Source organism: Macrobrachium nipponense, chromosome 43 (assembly GCF_015104395.2).
Source record: "Macrobrachium nipponense isolate FS-2020 chromosome 43, ASM1510439v2, whole genome shotgun sequence".
NCBI lineage: Eukaryota > Metazoa > Arthropoda > Malacostraca > Decapoda > Palaemonidae > Macrobrachium > Macrobrachium nipponense.
Genome location: NC_061104.1, coordinates 38326822 through 38350980, shown reverse-complemented (window position 1 = coordinate 38350980; position 24159 = coordinate 38326822). Strand labels below are relative to the sequence as shown.

The following is a 24159-nucleotide window of genomic DNA, read 5'->3' as shown; positions in this document are numbered from 1 at the left end:
TGTTTCGCAACCAGATCTTGACGAGATCGTTGCACTCGGCAAGTTCATGGGGCTGGTCATCGACGAGGACGACATCAATGACCTTCTCCAGGAGCACCAAGAGGAGTTTACAACAGATGACCTGAAGGAGTTGGAGGCCATGCAACATAACATCGTTCAAGAAGAGTTCTCTAGCAGCAGCGAGGAGGAGGAGGAGGACCCTATGACAACGGCAGAAATTAAGGATGTTCTAGCTGCTTTTCATGAAGTGCAATCATTTGTAGAAAAAAGACACCCCGAAAAGGCTTACACAGGTCGTATGCTTGTGCAGTTCGATGACATTTGCCCAAGTCGTTTCAGGAACATTTCTAAAAGCAGGCAGAAGCAATCTTGCTTGGATAGTTATTTTTTAAAGAGGTTTCCTCTAGTTACTAAGTAAGCCAAACAAACGAGGTCCAAGTGATACGAAAAACGAAATTTTGAAAAGTGGTGAAGAAATTGAAATTTAAAAAAAAAACAAAGTAAAAAAAAAAAATTAAAACAAAATCAGAAAAAGGCAAAAAAAAAAAAAAAAAATTTAATTTTAAGTTTTTCATAAAGTTAAGTGTTAATGTGTTTTCTGCCATTTATTAATGTTTCGTAAAGTTTAGTGTTATTGTTTTCTGCCATTTTTTAATGTGTTTTGTAAAGTTAAGTGTTCATGTTTTCTGCTGTTTGTCCTCTTCCTCTGTTGCCACGTTCAGACATCACCTCACTTGAAAGGTAAGGTTCGACATTTTACTACAAACGTATGTATCCTGAACACTAATCAAACTTTATTTACAGGTACGGTTAGGTTAGGTATTGAATGGTCCAAATTGTTGTTATTCATTGTTTATTGGTCAATTTAGCTTTTATTATAAAATTTACTGTGGTGTTTTTGTAGGGCTTGGAACGAATTGGGCAATTTCATATAAAACGTAGTTCTGGATACGAAAAAATCAGATTACGAAGGCTGCTTCGGAATGGATTAATTTCGTAACCTGAGGCACTACTATACCTGGAGAGCCCACCAGTTTTAATTTTGGGTAATGGTCATGTTTTTAAATTTTTTGGTGAAAGTGACAAATTTGGCTGCCATTTTGTTTTGTGGTACTATGCCCTAGGCAGGGGAAATTGTGTGCTTTGTTGGCTTCCAGTAATAACCTTTGTTCCAAAGCTGCTTTCAATACCTTCACAGCCTTCGAGGTACTCTTTCGCTGCGAGGTCCCATGTCAGTAGAGGCACTCCTAGGCTATACTGCCACGCCCTACAGGTTGAGATGAGTGCCAACCAGAGGCAGTATCTACCTGCAGCAGTTCTCTCAAAAGATGAGGAAACAACAAGCATTGTCTCAATGCTAGCATGTTTTCATATTCAATTTTATTGTCATCTTTATATGCAATAAGCATTAGTTTTGTCCATATTCCCCACTTCCTTCAATATGGAATCGGGAATTACTGGGTGAGTTACTTATATAAAAACGACATTTTTATGATAAAATATTTTTATATATACTTACCCAGTAATTACGGATGGAGTCCACCCTCCTCCCCAGGCACGGACATTTAAGCATAAACACATTAAGCTATTAGCTGGGTTGTTCCTCTTTCTTACTCCAAAAGTGGGCGGGTATTGTCACCTACACAAACAAAAAAATTGTAACTGCAAATTTCGAAAATTCAAGCTGTCATCGAGTAGAAACTATTTGCACAGTAATTACTGGGTAAGTATATATAAAACTTTATATTATCATGAAAATGTCATATCCATTTAAGCCATTCAGAAATAATTTTATTTAATTATTTAATTTCTCAGCTGTCAATTGCCAATACGTACATATGAAGGGAACAACTCTCATAGTGGTTAAAGTGTTTTTTGTAAGTTCCAGCTCTTGTTGGCCTTTGTCTAACAAAACCCAAATGGTAGTGTTATTAGACCTCTCATCGATGGTCAAGTAGTACTTCTGATCGCAAAATAAGAGAGAGAGAGAGAGAGAGAGAGAGAGAGAGAGAGAGAGAGAGAGAGAGAGAGAGAGAGAGAGAGCAGTATGATATACATATTAATTGAGACAAACACCTCTACTGTACTGTGGGACTTGCAATATAACTGCTTTATTTATAAATAAAAATCTTTTATTGATATCTGTCCCAAGGAAGTTCAAACACGGAACTTCTGGGGTATGATCCCCAAAGCCAAAGCCTTAGGCTTGGAAAGGAGAGCGAAGTGATACACCACTCTCCAAGGCAGTTTAAGAAAGACTGGCGCATCACGAGGTTCCAAACTTCCAAGCCTGGTCGGGCCAACATCCGCTTCATATACGCATGAGTTACTAGATACCACAGACTCCTTGTTTTACAATCTTTGATTGTTTTTAACTGGTTTCCAGCTTGGCGCTAGATGATTATCCTCTATTGTTGAGACCGAAGGTTTGTTAGCTATGAAAAATACAAATTTATTTTAAAATTTGTCATGCTAAGAGAAAAGATATAATCTGTATTACATGAGATAATGGATATACTATGTGCAACATGAGTTACATAGATTCTGTGCATGGTTGTGTTAGTTCTTTTACTAAAAGCTAAGCTAACACCTGACAGTGTTGACAGCAGAATCAGAGGAATTTGTAGAATGTGCAAACTGTGGAAGAGTAAAATGGAGAGAACTTAAATTTAATATGAAACAAAGTTTACAGTGACTGGAAAGAAAACTATGGATAATGTACAGGAAAGAAAATAGCCAAGTGGATGCTGTTGAAGTGTGGGTGTAAACTCCCTGCTGTGTATTGAATGTATTGGACAGTGTTTCATAAAATGCTAAGGACTGCAGTAAGAGATTTATGTTGCCCAAAGTGTAGCAGAGAAACCAATAGTCAAGAGAAGCGGTGGGGTATAATTTGGTGGTAGACAAACAGGTCTTACAAGAGGCAGAATGTCTCAATTACCTTGGGGACACAGTTGGTGGTGAAGCACGTATTGAGAGGGAAGTAAGGGAAGTAAAGAAAAAAACAAAAAGGTGAGTAACAACAGCCTGAATGAAATGGAAAAAAGAGAGCTGAACTACTGGTATATAAAAGTATCCCACAAGTTAACAAAACAGAAACTTATGATATATCAATAAGGCAGAGATAAGGGCACTGACTAAATAAAAAGCTAAGATTTTTAGGTAGTTTTGGTGAGGGAATTGCAAAGACTGGAAGAAACTGAAATTGTAACCACTGAGGTGGTTTGGACAGAATGAGAGGGAATGATGGGCAATGAGTTGGTAAAGTAGTAGTTATGGAAGTTACAGGACAAAACCTTGTAAGAAGGCCAGGAAATCATGGAAAAGGAGCACAGATTGAAGATCTGAACTCGATGTACGTAGTCAGTGAAAATGCACAAGACACTATAGCGGAATTCAATAATTTCATGTCTTGACCACACAAAAGGAAATCTGATGTCAAAAAAATGAAAATATTAATAATTTTCTTGCCTGGAATATTGTAGTAATAACTTGGTGATGTATTCTACAATGATATACAAACCTCAGTTTAAAAATATTAAGTGGAGAGGAAGGTCTGAATAGTCTTATAACTTTGAGCCTGGAGCCTTGCCACCAAACTTCTTGCGAACAATGTCAACTACTTTGTGTCCTTCATCATAGTGTGGCTGCAGAGCATCTTTCACCCGTTGATACCATGCTGCAAGTATTGGCCTTCCTTCCAGTATATCGTATCCAGCCATACCTTGCAAATTGAATAATCGTGATTAAAAATACCTGTACGAAAATAATCACACCATATAAAAACTAAATTCTGAACTTCTGTACAGATACACGTATACGTACTACCTGAGTATCTGTATTTGTAAATTACTAGTCATAGGAATAAATATCTCATGTTTACTCCTGATAGTATTACTGTAAGATATGGAAATGATTTGTAAACTTACAAATTAAGCAAATATTGACAGGATTTACATCTTGGCAGTAATATGACTGTGGTTAGTATATACTGTACAGTATTTATTATGATAGAATACTATGCACATGTCTGTAAAATACAGTAAAAGCCCAATTATTCAGTAATCAATTCCTCTCCATGAAAACTCAACTATTTTGAAGATTTAAAAGATACTGTTTTCCAATTCTGACTCTTATTTGAGCAGTTTGCTTCACTTGATTCTGTTTGACTTCCAAGAGGAAACCTGCTAGTCATCTCAATTGAGAGACATCATGAACTGGATTCATTCTCAACATCCTCATCCTTTATGACTGGGAGATAGTTACATAGTGACACTCAAAAAAAATGTTTGTAAAATTCGGTTGTCTTTCTAATGTAATTCACATTTGTGTAGAGCAATCGTTTGGAATAGTCAGTGAAATTTATTGATGTTAAATTGGAAATCCGTTTTTGTTTTTGCATTCTGAAATGGCTTACAGGAGTTGTAAGCACACTAGAAGGAAGAAGCAATATTATAAAGAACTGCAAATCCATGACAAAATAGAATTACACATTACAAAAATTTGATACTGGTGGTGACAGAAATTTTAATGGAAATGCACAGAAAATCTTTTTCATAATATCAAAGGACAGAAATAAATAAGACCTATGCATTCATGGCTCATGTAATTTCATAACGTCTAAGCAGAGAGCCTTAAAAAAATGGACAATTTGTCCAAAATTGCATTTTTCCTAACTATACAAACCTGAGGTCCTTTTACAATAGGAAGGTACTAGCGGCAGCTGGATAGGTCGTAAAAAAGCTTTCGAACAGGGGTTTCGGTAGTTAACTGCTTGTCCGACAGGCGCGCACGGCGCGACTGGGAGGTAAACAAATCACTTTTGCTTTTGGCCCAAGCAAAAACTGCAGAGTGAGGGGTGGCATGAGGTGGGACTATGTGTAAAAGGACCTCAGGTTTGTATAGTTAGGAAAAATGCAATTTTGGACAAATTGTCATTTGTTCCGACACGGCATACAAACCTTCGTCCTTTTACAATAGGAAGACTCACTTCTTGGTGGGAGGAATCTGAGTCTTTTGTGAACAGACTGGTGTTCGCCAACCTTGGAATGCCTCCCTGGTCGTAAGAGCGAGGGAGGGATCCAAGCCTCTGTCCGATTGATCGGGGTGTGTTTGCACCGCAGATCAATGGTCAGACCTCTGGACCAAGTACTAAGAGAGAGGCAAGCGTATCTCTTCGTACCAGCAAACAAGAACAAGTTCCTATTTGCAAGAGGCAACATAAAGTTATGGTTTGTCTCTTGTTGGCATCCACTTCCCCCCCCCCCTTGTAGGAGGAAGTGGTGGATATTCGCTCCCATCCCTAGTGAAAGGGATAGGATGGGGGCTCTGTCGAGTAGCTCACGCCGGCATCTCGTCCTTATCCAGCAACGGTGATGACCGTATCCCTCTACCCACAGGTAGAGGGGAGAAAAAGATAGGAAGAGAAGCCAGTCACTCTCTCATTCACTTATCTATTCTTACAGTCACACCAGGACTCGATGCTGTTCAGCCTGCTAGGGTCTGGGTTAGCTACACAACGTGTTGAGCAGCCACCACGGGTGGGTCCCAAGGAAAACGATCCAAGGACCTGTGGGCAATATCCAAAAGGTAGAAGGAGGTGCCAGTGGTCTGGTTGTACCAGACCCCTGCCTTCAGTACCTGCGCCACGGAGAAGTTCTTGTGTAACTCGAGGGAGTGTACTTCTAGGTCATCTTGGTACTGACGAAGAGTCTTCAACACTCAGCCTGGGATGTCGAGTTTCTTCAGAAGCGCGGTCGCGCTTTCACAGGACAAAGCAGCATCTCCTTCGCATCGAAGGCGGTGAAGTCCATTAGGGAGGGGATTGTGAAGGACTCTAACCGATCGTCAGGAACCGAAGGGTTCTGAGTCTTCGCTACGAAGTCGGTACGAAATCGAGCGTCACGAATCCCCATCCCCTGGATGCTTGACTTCGCAGGAAAAGTCATGCAATTACCTCAGAGGAAAAAAGAAGGGAATGGTCGTATGACCTATCCCTCTTCTCGACTTCGGTGATGTCCTGTACCCATACTGGTCTATCCGTTCTGCAGTGAAGTCTCTCACATTCTCCTATCCCCATGCAGTGAAGTTCTCGGTAGTGGATAGGACACCGACACTCAATGGTGGGTGTCGATGGTATGGGTACTGTGACAAGCCGTTAGGACAAAGAAAAGACTGTTATGGAACAACCGAACTAAGTCCACAGCGAAGTTCGTAACTGACTTGGGCGCTCTGACAGCTGCCGACTGACTGCGTTCGATAGGAGGCAAGTTGTCCAAGCACCCGAGCAAGTCACGTGACCTTCGCCTTAAAAGGGTTATGCCAAGAGACTAAACAAATAATTTGTTCGTCACCGATGCCAGAAGGCGAGGTGATGATTCTCTTAAGGCATGTGCCCAACAGGCGAAAGTCAATTGCCTTCTAGAGACGAGGTCCCTGATGGCAAGATATCTCATAGTATAGTTGATTCTCAGCTAAGGAGAAACAACACTATGTGTCGTTGAAGACGAAGGTGTACAGAAAAAAGCAACCTACGTCTTCACAGCTGAAACCGAGAGAAGGATTCTCAAGATTCTGACCTGTGCTACAAAGACTGAGAACGCTACCGCTATTCATTGCTGTCCGGTGAGGATCGTAGTTGCAATAAAAGCGGAGCGCTTTTCAGTATGAAGAGACAGGGAAATACTGCCTGAAGAACTGCTTCTCATGGGCTGAACATTTGGAAGTAGAGCTGTCAGGTCGGAGAGTAGGCGATGTCTTCTGACACATCTGTTAACTCGGGCGAGCAATGAATAATTGCACACCTACGAATACGAGATATTTTGAAGACAAACTCAGATGTCTGCAAAAATCATTCGCATTATCGCGGTGCGATGCAGCGGGAGACTAGTACAGACTTCTGTTACCGTGCGGTAAACAGAAAGATGAAAGAGTCCAAGAGATATCTCTGTTGAAAATTCTCGCAATGTCGAAGGCGATGAAATCAAGCGTCACAGCAGTAGATGGTCCTTCATTATTGCGAGAATCCCCGTTAATCAGAGACCTGAGTCCATGATTGTTGGGCAGAGATACGGGTGTTTCGGTAGTCAATCAAACCAGGGGAGAGAGAGACGTAACCGACCGTGCATCTCCTCCGAGACCTAGCTGATACTGAGCTGCTATCAGGCAGTTCAATACGCAGTAGCTCTCGGTGACTCGTCATCCTAGTTGCCAGGTAATCCATTATTCCACGAAGGAATGCGTTCGGCTAGAACCATCGAGCATAAAGAATACGCTCGAGCAATTATATTTAAACGAAACGGATTTCGGTAAATACAAAAGCTGATTTGGTGTTGTCATGACAATACCAAGTATCTAAAATCGAAACTGATAACTGCTGGGAGGTTGCAGGCAACCACGAGTTGCAGTTCAATTAAGATACAATTCGTCTCGGTCACAAACCGTAGAGTTAACTACGGTATGCGCCTACCCCCCGGACAATTCAACTGTTAAAAGAATCATGTCGCGAGGGTAATATACGTAGTATATTTTGTAGGTTCTGTACCACGACCTCCATCCTAAATTCTTTTCCTCTCGAGGAATGAGAATAAGGATTGGAGATCGACCGCCTTCGTTCTCTAGTCAAGAGAGTGAAGGAGAAGTCTTTCCCAAGGAAGCTTCAATGGTGAACAGAATACCGAAGACGATAGTTCAAGCCAAACTGGAAGTTCCCATCCGTTCTTCTCTATTCCAGGTTAATCGCCTACTGTGAGATACTCTTCTTTCTGCAGCAGTCTTCTTCCAAATGCTAGAAATTACAGGAATTCGAGCATAAGCGAGGTTCCCGATTATCGTGTAACAATTATCGGGGATTCTCGCTCACTTTGGACCGTGGTCTCGCCTAAGTGTTTGGAGATCGTAAAAAACTCGAACACTCTGAGTGCGCTAGAAATTCCATAGAATTCTAAGCACTCTGCGAAACCCCCCACCGAATTCGTCAAACGATATCGGCTGGTGGTCCTCTCGATTCCCGTAGAAATCGAGAAAGGGGCAGGATCCCTCCTCAACACCGGACCGGGGCTTACGTCAGGTAGGACCCGAAGGTCCCCCCCGGTAGCGCAGCCCCTAACGTGGGATCTTACAGAGAAATCTCTGTAGGATCCCTCCCCTTTCCCTCGTAGCCGTAAGGAGAGAGGGAATGGGGGAGGAATTGGATACTGGCTCGCCTTCCCAGCGGAACTAGCAGTTGGAGAAGAAAAGGAGCAGCCATCGCCCTACGGCGATGGCTCAGAGCCTGGGAAAACATATCGTCAGGAGAAAACTTTATTTTCCCGAGGAGGGTTACGAACTCATACTGTAGGTAAGGGTCTGCCGCCACTGTGAACGTCGTCTGGGTGGGGCTGATCGACACCTGACAGGAGAGAGCCGATACCGTCCTCCGACTCATTCCAGTCCTCGTCGAGGTCGAAACCTCTCAGGAGGACCGAAGGGGTATTCAAAATACGGTGTCCGAAGACACGTTAGAAACGCCTGTCGCAGTAGAGGAGGTGAAGTAGACTTGTTCGACCGGCCAGAACTGAGAGAGCCTTCTTGTCCGGAGACGAGAGACTACCTGGTTCAACACAGTCGGCAAGCTCCGATCGCGGCAGACCCACCACCGTCGATTTGGGTTCCCTCTCGGGCCCCAAAATGACTCGAGCCGAGACGTGGCTCTGCTGGTGGGAGCGGCGATCCTTCCCCGAGGTCGTTGTGCTGTCGAATCAGCGCCATAACCTCGGCAAAGTTCCTCTGGATCTCGGAAGTCACAGCATCTTGCAGAGTAGGACCGTTAAGCCCTTCGAACAAGAGCATATTCCGAGAACCTTCCTCCTAAGAAGGGGGAACAGCGACAGCCCTCTCGGTCTTCTCCATCCACTTGCGCATACGTCCTGGCCGGTCCACAAGAAACCCGCTGCCTGGACACGTCGTGGTGGGATCATGAGGGGCGCACCCTCACGATCACTCCTCAATACCTCGCTCCTCCCCGGTGTAACCCGGGGTGGTTGAAGGTACGAGAGGCAGACCTGACGCTCCCTCCTCGCTCGCTGGCAGAACCAGCAGGCTTGGAGGGCTGCAGGCGATCGTCAACCCGCAGTGGCGATCGAGCTGTGGAGAACGGCTGGACTGAGCACAGCGGCCCCGATCTCGAGTGTCAGAAGAGCTGGTGCTGGTTGCCGTATCCGATTGCTCTCTGTGAGAGCGACGGTCAGGCGACCTGCAGGCTCCACTGTCACAGTGAGACCGGTGCTCCTCACGGCACGTCACGTCGTGGTTCCAGGCCGTGGCTGGCACCGGCGAACGGGGGACCTCTTCCCAGCCTCAGCCCGTGGCCGGTCGTGGACCGTCACGTCCCCGGGTAGCCAGCTGGTCGCCGAGAGAGCGAGAGCTGGTCTGGTGAGAGTCGCCTGTGAGCGGCTCCCTGTCCACCAGTCTTTTTTCCGCCCCGTGCCGTGAACCTGACCGTGGAGCCGGGCTCAGAGGTCTGGTTCCTGGCTGCACGGTCGCTGGTAGGCGACCGTACACTCGGTACCTCCCGCGAACGAGAGGCCAAGACGGACCCTGATGCAGTGGCAGAACCACTGACACCAGGCGAGGAAGTACCGGTGTTAGCCGGTACCCCTCTGGTCCCCGTAGTCTTCTTCCTTGCGGAAGAAGAGACTGGCCCCGCTCCCGAGGAGCAGGAGGACCAGCGGAAGGAACCCTCCCGTCCCACCGAGGTGAGACGGGTCCCGAGAAGCTCGCGAGGGAGACTTCTTAGGAGGGAGGAGGCAACCTTCTTCTTCCTCGGCTGTGAAGCCTTAGAAGTCAAGGGAAGAGCGGCAGCCGACGACGATGAAGAAAGATGAAGACGACGACGACGACACCTTCCTCCTCTTCTTAGTCAGCTTCCTCAGGACAGACGTAAGATCTGCTATCCAGGGCGGAGCCGGGGCTGCTGTAGCGAAGCCACAGGACCCGGACGCACCTGTACAGACAGACCAAAGTCTGGGGTAGTACCACCAAACGAACAGGGACGATGTCAGCAGGTATGGGCATCTCAGGAACAGCAGGCACAGCCAGCACAGCATCGGTAGGGACAGCCGCACAACGGCAGGGACAGCCACGCAGAACGGCAGGGACAGCCAGCGCAGCAACGGCAGGGACAGCCAGCGCAGCAACTGCTGGACAGTCAGCCCAGAATCGGCAGGTAAGGCAGCACCGGAAACACAGGAAGTGGAGCAAGCAGCCAGCAACATCCTGGTACCGGCGGCAGTCCAGGGGCGAGCTCTAGGGCAGCGGAAGTGTGGTCGCGGCAGCGCGGCAACCACGAACGGCGGCGGCGCCCCCCTCTCGGTACGGCGAACGGCACTTCACAGCGGCTGTGGCAAGACTTGGTTACCACGTGAGGCGAGTACACCAGGTGAGGAGGGACGTCGTCACCTGGAGCGTGGTCACCACTCCATGGGTGACCGCAGTAGGCCCAGACATAGAACCGCAGCCCCTGGACACTAGCAGCCCTGCAAATGGAAGGACGCCCATACCTCAGGTCCACCCTCGTGGCAGTAGCACCTGCGGAAATAACAGTAGTAGTGATTAGTGGGGGGGGAAGTCCCCTCGCGCGGGGGGGGTGGGGGGGGGGGGGGTGAGCCCCCACACCCGAACGAGTGGAAGAACCCCGAAGACAATTGTACATCGGGCACCGAGCGCCCTCCCCCGCGCTCGACGGATCGGGCGAGAGAAGAACCCAGATAACGCTCCCCCCCCGAAGGGAAGGACCCATCTGTGGGAGCTGAGCGGGGGTGGGTGGGGATTCTCGTTCCCCACCCCCGCACAGCACCCATGTACCCAACAATAATAATAAGAGCCCGAGAGCAATCGTGCCCTCGGCCCGAATGCAAGGGCATAAGGATCAATTCCCTGACTGAGCGGAACTTGAACCAAATAATATTGATGCAATCATAATAAAAGGAATAAAATGAAAAAGAATCTTGCATTACGATTCACTTCACAATGAATAAGGGCGGGCGGATCGAGCGCATTAGTAAAAGGATCCATTCCCGATTATGAACGGAAACCTTGATCCATAAAGAATTGTTGCAATCAAAATATATATGAAAATGAAAAGAATACTGCGCTTGCGATTTCACTTCATACAAAATAAAAGGGGAAGTATCATTCCGCGGGAAATAGCGGAACATTGATCCAAGTAAATAATGCAATCTAAAAAAAATATGAAAAATGAAAAAGAACTGCACTTGCGATTTCACTTCATTCAAATAAAAAAGGGGAAAGGATCAATTTCCGGGTAAGAGCGGAAACTGATCAAAATGAGTATTGCTACAATCAAAATAAATATATGAAAATGAAAAAGAATACTGTACTCGCGATTCCACTTCCATACAGAATAAGTTTTCGTGCCGAGCGCATTCGCTCGGCAACGAGCATACAGGTTAAAAAAATATAATGAAAAGGGCACTTCACTGTTACGAATTTTTCATCTAACACATTTCCAACCAAAATAAATAAAGCTCGGAGCGAGGCGCTCCGCCCGGCCCGTCGGCAACCGAGCCATAACAACAATTACGAGTGAAGCAGTTTCTGGGAAAAATGAATTCCCTTCCCCACTTTACGCCCTTCAGTCCCCGGCACTCGGGTAATCGGAGGGCGTGGAGAAACCAAGATCCTTTAATTCACATTGAATTCAATGGAAATAAATATGAAATGATTGTACTTACAATTCAGTTTCACTAGATAAATAGAAAAAGAAAACACAACCATGCGAAAGCAACGACGATGAACGCGGGCAGAGAGCGGATGATACACGTCTACACGCCAGCAGGCCGAAAGCAAAAGTGGTTTGTTTACCTCCCAGTCGCGCGCGCGCACCTGTCGGACAAGCAGTTAACTACCGAACCCCTTGTTCGAAAGCTTACGACCTATCCAGCTGCCGCTAGTACCTTCCTATTGTAAGGACCGATGAAGTTTGTATGCCGTGTCGGAACAAACCTAATTTACGTGAACTGAACTGAGTGTTGTATGAGTGGTTTACTGTTCAACTTGGAAATGAAAGGACCTAGATGTTTTATCAGTTATCAAGATCAAGGAACTGTGCACTTCTTGGACGGTTAGCTGAGGCATTTAAAGACCAATCATGGAACATGACAGACATCAGTAGGGAATCAAGATTTTTGTTGATGACATACACCCCTTGTGGAGGCTGTTGATCCAGAGTCCAGGAGACTGGAACAGGGTCACCCACCATTCTGGATCCCTGTCATTGTAGCTTCAGTCTGCAAGCAACTTTCATACATAATTTAGAGCAGAATTAGGGTAACTGCCAAGCTCTCTTCTATTTTAGAATATTACATGTGGTCGAGTAGTGGGATTGTTTGTTTTAAGCATTATATTCCAGTAAGAGAACTCTTCAGTTATTTTATTATCACTAATGGCAAAGATGTTAAAGTATCCCGTGAATAACTTTTTCTTGACCAGCAAATACGTTTTGATCTTGGAAGGTAGGAAAACTGGTTGTACTATAAAAAAAATAATGTACAGTATACAGTGGACCCCCTGTATTCACGTTCTGCAGATTCGTGGACTCACACATTCGCGGATTTCTCTTGGGAACGTTTCCCTGCATTATTCGTGGAAAATTTGCATATTCGCAGTATTTTTCTGAGAAATATCCACAAATTCCTGGTTTTTTTTTATCAATTTCATCATAAAATGCACTTGTGATAAAATTATTAAAAAACCAAGTATGAAAATTTCTAGTGGGTTTTTCTTAAGTTTTAACTAACAAAATAGGCTGTTTTCAGCATTTTTATATGGGTTCCAACTATTCGCGGGTTCTAACTATTCATGCGTGGTCTGGTATGCATCCCCGCGAATACGGGGGGACCACTGTATACAGTTGTTGTGACACAGTTTAGCAATATTTTAAAACATTTAATTTTTTAGATACTATCTCAAACTCAAGAGTCTTTCACATAGGAGTATCTCTGGTACAAACTAGTTTTCATTGAAGGTAGTTTAGTGACATGCCTTCTCCTTCTCAAAGGAAACCCTAAAAAAGGAGATATCTGCAAACATGATGAGCTAAAGGTTCAACCACAGTACCACCTGGAGGGAAGACATGACAACTGACTCTACACTTCTGCTCCAATTAAAGAATGAAATGTGCTCAACGCAAAGGGCATGGCAAAGGTGACAAGAGGAGGAACTGGAGGCTAATGAATTCTCCATTCCAGAGATCAGAGCATTCACATATTCCATCACTCCAATGCAAGTGAAGTACATGAAGCCATAATTAGAGCATTGTCTCGAGAGTGAAAATTAAGAGTTAACCGTATAACTCAACAATCTCACATAAGTGTGTTTCCAACTTCGTCTGTTACAGTTTCAAAGGTTCAAAGGTAGTATAGGGCTCCAGTCCTGGTTCCACTGCAGGCTGGGAAGGTGCCTCTACTGACAGGACAACTGCTCAGAAAACTAAAGGGACACATATCATGAACCAGAAAATAAGGGCAATGAGCCAGGGTCAGAAGATGTAAGTATATACTGTACCAACCACAGTCAAAAGATGTACAGGCAGTCCCCGGGTTACGACGGGGGTTCCGTTCTTGAGACGCGTCGTAAGCCGAAAATCGTCGTAAGCCGAAACATCGTCAAAAATCCTAAGAAAACCTTACCTTTAATGCTTTGGGTGCATTGAAAACTATGTAAACTGCATTCTTATTGCATTTTTCATCAAAAAAACCTTTAAATATTGATTATTTTGCCTTTTTGGTGCCATATTTCATCTGCCAGATCAGCGTTTGTAGGCGTCGTAAGTCTGGAACATGCGTCGTAACCCTGGAAATAATTTCTTATGAGTATAATTGAAAAGCGTCGTAACCTCGGAACGTCGTAAGCCGAGACCGTCGTAACCCGGGGACTGCCTGTATTTGTAAACTGAGCATGGTTAACATCGTTGACCTCATGCCTAAATCTAGCAGCAGAGACATGCCAGAACTAGTGCTGGGCGTGAGTGAGACACCTGCAAGCACTACTGCACTACAGGTGATCAACCAAGAGGGTCTGTGATAGATTAAATATTTAAATAGATTGGCATCACAGCCAGTATGGCAGCCAGTGCAGAAAATTAATATTTTGAGTAAAAAATTTAATGTTATGCAAAACATTATGCATTCATACATGCTGTCACACCTTAACTATAAAACCATACTGAAAAAACACTAATACAGAGTAACAGTCATGCTGAAGAAGATTTGAAACACAGTGCATAAAACATTTAAATTTCATAAACAATACCAGATTTTGTCAATAAAGTTAAATGTCACTAGAACTGAATATAAATATGTTCCCCCAAATACCTTGGAAATATGAAAATTACCTTCCTGTTTTGTCACACTATGACTAAATATACGTATCCTTCTCTCCCCAAGACTGGGGCATTTGGCCAGCACATGCCCCACAGTCAACATAACCATGAAATAATTGCAAATCACAAAATGGCTACCTGCCCTGTATTAAAAAAGCTGCCTCCCACTATTTTTAGCTCAGAATTATATTTCTATGGGAAAGTCAGCCTGGTGATTTTTATAATTTTCTGGTTAGCAGCCAGCCCCTCCTAAAATTTCTTCTTGATGGTAGGGAAATAAACTTTGTATGGCAGAAATATTGTCCTTATAGCATTATTTAGCAGTCTTCTTTGCCAACTTGTTGGCTTTTTCATTACTTTGAATCACTAAAAATAATAAAATTCCTCATTTCACAAGAAAAGCTTTTTCAACACTATTAGTCAATAGTTTGGAAGACAGCAAATACTCTCCACTCTGGAAAAAAAGGAACCCAAACTATATGACATCATCAGTGTTCATCTGATGTATCCTTACAGGTATAAAAATAATTGCATCAATGACTTTCTGGTAATTTACAAATAGGAACAGTAGAATAACTAAATCAATTTCAACCTACAAGAGAATGGGTGCAACCCTTTGTGATGATTATAAGTTGCAAAATAAGTTCTTTCTTATTTGAAAGCTGATTAAGGAAATATATGTCCGAAACATACACAAAGCAGTATGGTGAAGAAATAAAGCTCTAAAGGAATCTCTCCTCAGTGGGAGAAGATTAAATACTCCAGTCATTATTTTAATCCCTGCACTACGGATACAGTTCATGGTATCACGTTAGTGTTTTCTGATGTTACCTTCCCCATAGGAGGGTAGTGCCGTCAGTGCACCTCATGTAATGCATTTAGGCAACACTTGAGGTTCTTTGCACCATCCTTTCATCCCCTAGCTGCAACCCCTTTCATTCCTGTTATTGTTTATCCATTCACATTCTCTTTCTTCCATCTTAGTCTCCACCCTCTCCTAACAATTGAGTCAGTGCAACTGTGAGGTTTTTCTTCTGTTACATCTTTCAAACCTCTTGGCTGTCAATTTCTGTTTCATGGCTGAATGACCTCATACGTCCCAGCGCTTGGGCTTTGGTCAAAATTCTATTATACGTATTCTATTCTATTCTGATGTTATCTTTCATAGAACTGACACTGTATGCAGCAGTAATAATTTTTAATCCTTACCAATGATAAGTGATACAACCTTAAAAAAATGACATTTTTGAAAGTATAGAATGTATTTTTTCCTTACCATACAAACCTTCCGTCCTTTACTTGAGATAGATTGCAGTTCAGCTGAAACTACCGGCTAATACATTCTTTTATATACCAAGGTAGTTAACTACCGGCCGGCGGTGGAGAAGCACCGCCTCCCCACCAGCTCACTGAGTCGTCACTTTGATCACAACCAGGACTTTGATGATGACCCCTGAATCAAGGGAATGGGTGTTTGGCAGGACCATACAAGTAAAGGACTCCAGGTTTGTATGGTTAGGGAAAAATACATTTTACTTTCAAAAATGAGAGAGAGAGAGTTTTGTGGTTTGTATTGCTGTTGAGATCGTGTAGTATGTACTTGTTTTGGTTTTCCGTGAGGAGAGAGAGAGAGAGAGAGAGAGAGAGAGAGAGAGAGAGAGAGAGAGAGAGAGAGAGAGAGAGCGTAATTGGTGGATGGATGGTTAGCGATTGAATTGGCTGTTGGTGAGTTCTGGGTTGCCTGCTGTTAGAGTTGGAGTTGTGGTTAGAATTTTGAGTCGGTGTTTAGTCAGGGTCTGTGATGGTCAGTCGTGTCGGCAGAAGTCTGTGACGAGTACTGAAGGTATTGGTGGTCAGTCAAATTGTGTGTTATTGATTTGTTGTGTAGGTTGTTGTTAAGTTTGATATTATTTGCTTTAGAGTTGTTGTGCCTGTGTTGTTAGATTTGTTGTGCTTGTGAGTTTCTGTTGAGTTATATGTGAGTTGTTGTTGTTGTTGGGGGAGCTATTGTGGTTTTGTGGTGTAGTTGTGTTGTTGAGGGTTGTTGTCAGTGAGCTGTTGTGTTTTTTGGTGTTGTTAGTGGGTGTGTGTTGCCTTTTTGTGTTGTTGTTTTTTGTTAGTGATTGTTTGTGCAGTGGTCTTTTGTTGTGGTTGTGGTCCTTGTTTGTTTGTTGTGTTGTTGAGTTGTGGTTGTAGTCCTTGTTTGTTTGTTTGTTGTGTTGTTGAATTGTGGTTGTAGTCCTTGTTTGTTTGCTGTGTTGTTGAGTTGTGGTTGTATTCTTTGTTTTTTGTTGTGTAGTTGAGTTGTGGTTGTAGTCCTTGTGTGTTTGCTGTGTTGTTGAGTTGTGGTTGTATTCCTTGTTTGTTGTTGTGTTGTTGAGTTGTGGGGTTGTGGGCCTTGGTGTTGTGTTGTGTTGCTGAGTTGTGGTCTTTGGTAGTTTTGGTTGTTGTTGTTGTGGGGTTGTGGTTCTTGGTTATTGTCTTTGTTGTTGGTTGTGTGTTATGATGGCCGTATCCAGCTCGTTGCCCTGAGTGTGTCAAGAAGTAGTTGGTAAGTACATGTGTTTTGAGAGTGTTTTTGTTTTTGAGTTTGTGATCTCGCCACACCGTCCTTTACTTAGGAGACTCATCCTAAGGTAGGGATGGAAGACCTATCTTGCTTGCTGAGAATGGAACCCAGGATGCCAGGGCCCGGGCTTATAGCTAGCTATGGGTTGTGGATCCTTCACCCCGCGAGCCGTGGTAAATACAACCTGATGGCTGACGGCCTGGGTATCAAAGGCGTGAGCGTAGAACCCTCTCTGGCAACCAAAACCAGGCTATATAATCATAACGGGTTTGTTGGGTTGCAGCACACTCCCCCTCAGAAAGGAGTGTGGAGACTGATTTCTGTGTCTACAGAACAACCACTAGTCAGACATGGAATGCTTACCAGTATCAAAATCTGTGCCGGAGAACAGGTTTCAATGCTGTGGCCCCTAGTATGGGGGAAAGATGAAAAGAAAATAGGCCAGTCGTACTCTCACATTCACCCCCCCCCCCCGCCTGATACGGAACCTCGATCCTCGATTTGAAACTTCCGACCTCTGAGGGCACGGAGGCAACTAAACCACTTGCTGAGCGGCTACCACAGGACCAAGGTCAGTTGTGTTGAGGTAGCTGTGGGTACAGCCCCTAAGGTAGAACTTGGTGAAGGTGGAAGGGCGAGACCATGTGTCAGCTTCCATCACCTGGGTAACAGAGAGGTTCTTCTTGAAGGCAAGAGATGTGCTTATTCCATGCACATCGTGAGCCTTCTCTCGACTGGTGCCAGCAAGTGGAGAGGAGGGAGGGGAGAGGGTACGGCAAATCACCTCTAGAACCCAATGTGAAGCGGTATTCCTCTTAACCCTCTTCTTTGACAGGCCAGTACTTACAAAGAGATGTTGTAAGGTGAGTCGAGTAGAGCTGGTCCATTGGAGATAGTGCCTCAATGCTCTCAGAGGACAGAGAAGTAGCTCATCTGGGTCTTCGGTTACTGTGCTCAGGCTCACAACCTGTAACAATGAGAACTGAGAATCGACCAGGGCCAGATTCTGGGTTTTCGCAACAAACTCAAGGATGAAGCTGAAGCAGGCATTGCTCCAGTGCTCAGTATCAGCGACAGCATAGGCTAGGCCATGAAGCTCGCTGACTCACTTGGAGGAACAAGGGCGAGAAGAAAAACTGTTTTCAGTGTGAGATCCCTATCAGATGCCAGGGACAACGGTTCATAAGGAGCTTTCTTCAAAGACCCAAGGACAGCAAAGATGTCCCAGGGAGGAGGCTTTACCAATACTGGATTGCAACCCTGTTCAAAGCTTCATATGAGCATAGAGAGTTCCTACGAGGAAGAGAGATTGATTCCCTTCAGTCTGAGGACTTGGCTCAAGGCTGAGTGATAGCCTTTTACCGCCGAGACTGAAAGGAGCTTCTCTCTCTGGAGGTAGAGTAAGAAGTTGGTAATGAATGGGATAGAGGCTCCAAGAGAACAGCCTCTCCGACGACACCAACCACAGAAGATGGCCCACTTGGTCTGATAGACAGATGTTGAAGACTTCCTGAGGTATCCTGACATTGCTGTCGCAGCCTCTCATGAAAAGCCTTTCGTTGTGAGGAACTGCTGGATATATTCCATGCGTGAAGATGTAAGAAGCTCACCATGTTGTGGAAGGTCCTCACATGCGGTTGGCATAGGAGGTCGGGGAGTGGCGGAAGCACTCTCAGAGTCTCTACCAGCAGAAGTAGAAGGTCCGGGTACCAGTCAATGTGGGGCCATTTCGGTGCTACTAGCATCATGGACAGGGAAGGTGTGGACTGCACTCGATTTAACACCTGCCTGATCAGGCAAAATGGCAGAAAAGCATAGATGTCGAGGCCATTCCAGGGGTGCTGGAACGTGTTCTCGAATGCCACCGCAGCTTCCAATTTAGAGAGGTAGCGAACAGGTCTATCGTCTGGGAACCCTACAAAGTCAAGACTTTGTTTTCTATCCGAGGAGCCAAAGACCATTTGGAGTCAACGATTTGTGTCCTGCTCAGATTGTCTGCCACAATGTTCCGTTTGCCTGCAATGAACTGAGCTGTGAACCCTACCGAGTTGAGAGCTGCCCATTCGTGAATCTGCACTGTTAGTTGGCATAGCTGCAGAAACAGTACCACCTTGATGGTTCACATACGCCACTATGGTGGTGTTGTCGCTCCTCAATGCCACTGAGTGACCTGTCAGACGAAAGACATTCCTGGTCGGACCATAGGCCAGAGGCCAGGTGTTGCAGTAGATGCATCCGTGAACAGGAGCAGATTGGGTGGACGAGACTGGAGAGGGGAGCCCCTCAACAGGTTCACGTCTTCCAGCCACCACTCAAGATTGGAACGCATGTTCTCCTCCACTATGACTAGATCGTGAGGAGAATCCTGACTTTGTGACCAACGATTCTTCAGACCCCACTGAAAAGATTGTAGGTGCCTTCAATACGTTTGGAACAAGGCATTCCAGTGAGGCCAGATGTCCCAGCAACTGTTGTCACTGATGTGCTGGCAGCTGGGACTGTCGAAGGAAGGGCAGAGCGACACTTTGGAAGCGTTCCAGTCTTTCTGGTGTTGGAGAGGCTTTCCTTGCAATGGTGTCAAGGATCTTACTGAGATACAGCAGTTGTTGAGAGGGCTCTAGAGAGGACTTCTTGCAGTTCACCATGATCCCCAGATTGTGACAAAATGCCAGAACCCTGTCTCAGTGAAGACGAAGCAGTTCCACCGAGGGCGCCAGTATCAGCTAATCGTCTAGGTAACGCATTAGACGAATGCCCTGGTGATGAGCCCACGTCAACACTAGGGTGAGACCAAAACATAGGGCCTTGAATTGGAACACTGTCCGCTACAACAAGACGAAGATACTTCCTGGACAATGGATAGATTGGGATCTGGAAGTGTGTGCCTTTTAGGTCAATCGTCACCATGTAATCCAAAGGATGAATGGCCTGTCTGACCTTGCTGGGGGTCTCCATCCTGAACAGGGTTTGCTGAACAAACTCGTTCAGGGCTGAGAGGTCAATGACAGATCTCCAGCCTCCAGACACCTTCTTTACTAGAAAGAGTCGACTGAAGAAGCCTAGAGACTCGTCAAGGACCTCCTCGAGAGCGTCCTTCCCCAGCATGTCCTGGACTTCCGCCTGAAGGGCGAGCTCCTTCTTCGATCCCTGACGATAAGATGATGACGTCTTCGGGGTTTGAATCAGAGGAGGGGGAGAGTTGGTAAATGGGATGCGATACCCGTGTCAGAGGACTGTCAGCGTCCAATCCTCTGCCTCGTGGTACTGCTACCTCATCCATCTGGCTTGCAAGCATCCCCCCACAGGTGGCAGAGTGGGGGGAGTGCCCTCCTCACTGGTCGCAGTGGACTCTTCCCTTTGCCGCGTTTGCCTCACTCTCAACCACACCTGGTCGAAAAGGGCTGCTGACCTCTTGGCTGCCGAGTGGTGGAGGCAGTGGGACATGGATCAGCACTGGCAGGAGGGTGAGAAACCCTCTTAGATGGAGAGCCAGGGCGATGTCAAGCAGAAATAGCAGGAGGTTGGGGCGGATGGAAGGATGCTGTGCAGTGCAGCAAAGAATCCTGGCTCGCTCTCCTGAAGTTTCCGATCACCTCGTTTACATCTGGAGATGGAAAGAGAATGGATCCCTGAAATGAGGCATTCCTCAGGTCGGTCACATCCTGAGGGTCCACAGCTCGACCAAGCCTTGATGAGACGGCGTCCCTGCACTTCAGCACCAGATTGGCTGAAAGGTTGGCAAGCTGGTGGACTAAGAACTCCATAACCTTACCTCCTCACAAAACAAGGTCATGTACGCTTGTGGACATGGAGTCTCAGAGGTGGCAAGAAAGCCCACCGTGCTGCCCCAAAAGTCCAACCATGAAGCTGCTTGCAACGCTGTCATCGTAGTTTGTTCGAGCTGTGACATCTCCTGGGAAGAGAGCATCGAGGCTCGGTGTTGGAGTTTCTGGAGCGAAACTCCAGGTGCCAATGGTTTATGGGCAAGGGTGAAGGCTCAGCCTCTTGGGCCACAGTACTTCCTCTGCTTCTGGAAAGCAGAGGGGAGTAGCTTAGAGGACTGAGATGCCTGCAGCGAGTCCTTCTCACTGAAACTTGCCTGTCGACTTTGTTCAGAGCCTCCCTTGTCAGGGATGACAAGGGCAGCTCACACCGGGACTGAGCACCCCGAGGAGCACGACAAAGAAAGTCAACTGCCGACGTATGGCCTTTTGGAGAAGTAGTTGAAGCTTCCCCTAGGCCATTTACCTTCCGAATGAGACTGATGATCTCGCGGAATGTGATTCCAGCTGCCGCATCTTCTAGAACAGCTGGAGCAACTGGTTCTGGAAGGTAGCCAGCTGAATCGTCAGTTGCATTGTGAAAATCATCCCTCTCTGCATTGACGCATCCGGGTGTGAATGAGAGGGGTCCAGTCCTGAAGAAGAAGGCAAAGTCTTTAGTTGTCCATGAGGGGCAGCAGAAGGTCCGGGAGCCAAGGACCACAGGAGCCCTTGGAGGCTTGGAATTGCAAGGGCAATTCTTCGCTACCTTCCAAAGGTCCTTATGCCCTCATCAGACAGCCCCTTGCGAGAAGGGGGAAGGTAGAGTTGGAGGATGCCTGTCTGCTTCTGGTGAAACTGGAGGAGAGAGGGGAGATGGAACCCTCTCTGCAAGCACTGTGCAAGCCCTGTCAGGAGGATCTTGGCTGGGTTTGAATTCGATGGGCAAGATATGATACTTCTCTACAATGGAGATTAAGAACCTCGAGAGGCTGGAGGTCTGGACTCGTAAGGAGGAGTCACAGGATGCCTTTACTTCCAGAGCGCCTCTCGCCTGGCATTAAGCACTCGTGGCAGCTTAGGGATGGTAAACCCCCTTAACTGCTCTCCCAACTTCCCGAGAGGAATAGGAAGGGGGGCTGAAAGGTCATTTGAAGGAGAAGGGGCCCGCTTTGGGCCTCGCTCTCAAGGCAGAGTTGGGGAATGACGACCTCTGATTAATGGCGAAAGCCTATATGGCTCCCTTCTGGAAGGCTGGGTTGCAGCTTTACGAGGATTCCGAGGTGGAAATCCTCCAGAGGAGGAGCAGACGATGGAAGTTCCATGGGACGGGCACTCCAACTCAGACTTCTCAGTTTTTTGTCAAAACATTGAAAAAGACAGAGGAAAAAGGTTCTACAGGTGAGTGTATATCTGCAGGAGCAAGAGAGTGTCGGTGCTGGCGCATTAACGCTCTCCAGGTGAAAATGTGCGTCATGTAGCATGTGTAGAAGAAGAAGAGTGTTCTGAAGAAGGAGTGCATCTGGGGCATGATACTGGAGACCGAGAGCACCTGCGGGAGTGTTTAGAAAAACGCTCTGGTGACGCATGTTGGCTCGCACGGGCAGTGCCGCATATTGGTGAACGCTTATGCTGTTACTGAGGCAGAGGTGAAGCAGCTCCTTGGGTAATGCGTGCTACAAGCGAGCATTGTTTAGAGGAAGCATGCGCAATCAAGTATGCTGTACAGGAGTAACAAGGTGCGCAAATGAATGGCGCGCATCAGGAAGGTGTTCTCGCTGTATTGCTGCACACACAGGTGTAGAAGGAGGCCACGCGTTGGTGCGTTGTCCACGAGAGGGAGAAACAGTGTCTCTGCGACCTCTCTCCAATTGCAGGGGAGCATGCAATTAGCGAAGCCTCCTGTGCGTGTGCCATAGCATCGCGCATTGAGTAGGTGCGTAAATCCAGCAAAGGCTCCTTTGTCCATGCTGTAGCATTGCACAAAGATGAGGAGCTTATGAGCGAAGGTCTAGCAGGTCTTGAAGGAGAGCGCGCGTCAGCAAATCTCTGAGAGGAGTCTTTACTACTACTCTGAGAGACTGCTGGCTCTCAAAGAAGGTGTGTCAGGAGGAGTCCAAGTACCTCGTCCAGGGACAAGGTGAAGCTGCAGGGCCCGCATCCCCGAAGGCAGGTAGACAGGAGGATGGACCTGGTCAGCATTGAAAAGAGCCTCTGCAGGGGAGGGCTCTGGGGGCTATGCTGCTAAGGGAAGGGCGTCTTCCTCAACAGCACAAGAGGATGAGGCTTACTCATCCAAGGAGACTAAGAAGGGAGACACAGTCCTAGCGGAGAGTTCTGACAAAAGTCTCTCCTTCGATGGCAAGCCAGGAAGTCCCAACGAAAGCCACAAAACACGAAGGGCATCGTCAACACGCACTGAAAAACAAGGCTCATCCTTAGAGGGGCCTGGCCTTCCCATTTCACCAGGGGAAACGGGCAGGTCTTGCCCTTTCAAAGGGAGGAGAGAGACACCGAAGGTTCCGAAGGACGAGTCCCCGACGAAGAAGCAGAAGGCCTGGGTCGTTTGGTCTTTGAAGAAGAACTCAAAGGCGAAGAATCCCTTTTCTTCTTCTTACTTCGCCGCCGGCGATACTCAACCCACTGGGCAGGCAACCAGGTATGACACTCCTCACAGGGGGATTTCGATGTACAGGAATGCCCCCTGCAAGAAGGGCAAAGGGAGTGAGGGTTTCTATCAATCCTGCTCATGAAAGTCTCACACCTACGGCCCGGGACACCAGGACAGGAATGCATAACCATTTTGTTAGACATACTCACATTTATCTAGAAAGAGAAAAAGAATGCTATGAATAATTTCAACAAGACAGCGAGAGCGAAAGAGAGAGGTCTTTCCTCGCTGCTGGCTGTAATCAAAGTGATGACTCAGTGAGCTGGTGGGGAGGCGGTGCTTCCCCACCGCCGGGCAGGTAGCTACCGGCCCGGTAGTTAACTACCTCGGTATATAAAAGAATGTATTAGCCAGTAGTTTCAGCTGAGCTGCAATCTATCTCAAGTAAAGGACGGAAGGTTTGTATTTGATGTAGGAACAAATCCAAAGATTAAAAGCATCTGGATTTAAAATCAATCAAATGAGAAACCCATGACAATTCATAATCAAACAAGTCCAAAAAATCTTAGTTTCTGAGTTTCTGCAACACAGGAAATTTATTGATTGCTAAGTTTAAATTGGGGTATGGGTGAAACCCTTTACTATGAGGCACAAATGAATCACTATACAGTGTTTGTTTCAGCAAATTTAAAGCCATAAATTTCAGCCCTTTAAATAAATTGTTAGTGCCTAACTAATTTTGCTTTCCCATTAATGATCACTAAAAACAGGGCAGCACCCACAAGACTATCCTGTAGCATGCCTTGAATTTTGTTACTTGGCAATACTGACCTGACTT

At 46.1% G+C, this 24159-nt stretch overlaps 1 protein-coding gene across 1 annotated transcript in view; it reads right to left on the bottom strand.

Moving 5' to 3' along the window:
• Positions 1–3523: 3523 nt before the first annotated feature.
• The window catches only part of LOC135213661 (glutathione S-transferase theta-1-like), a 41044-nt gene continuing 20408 nt past the window's right edge, over positions 3524–24159 (bottom strand). The window contains exon 5 of the mRNA XM_064247720.1: positions 3524–3724. Coding sequence (XP_064103790.1) covers positions 3567–3724 — 158 coding nt within the window. The 3' untranslated portion in view covers positions 3524–3566. The remainder of the gene's footprint in view (positions 3725–24159) is intronic.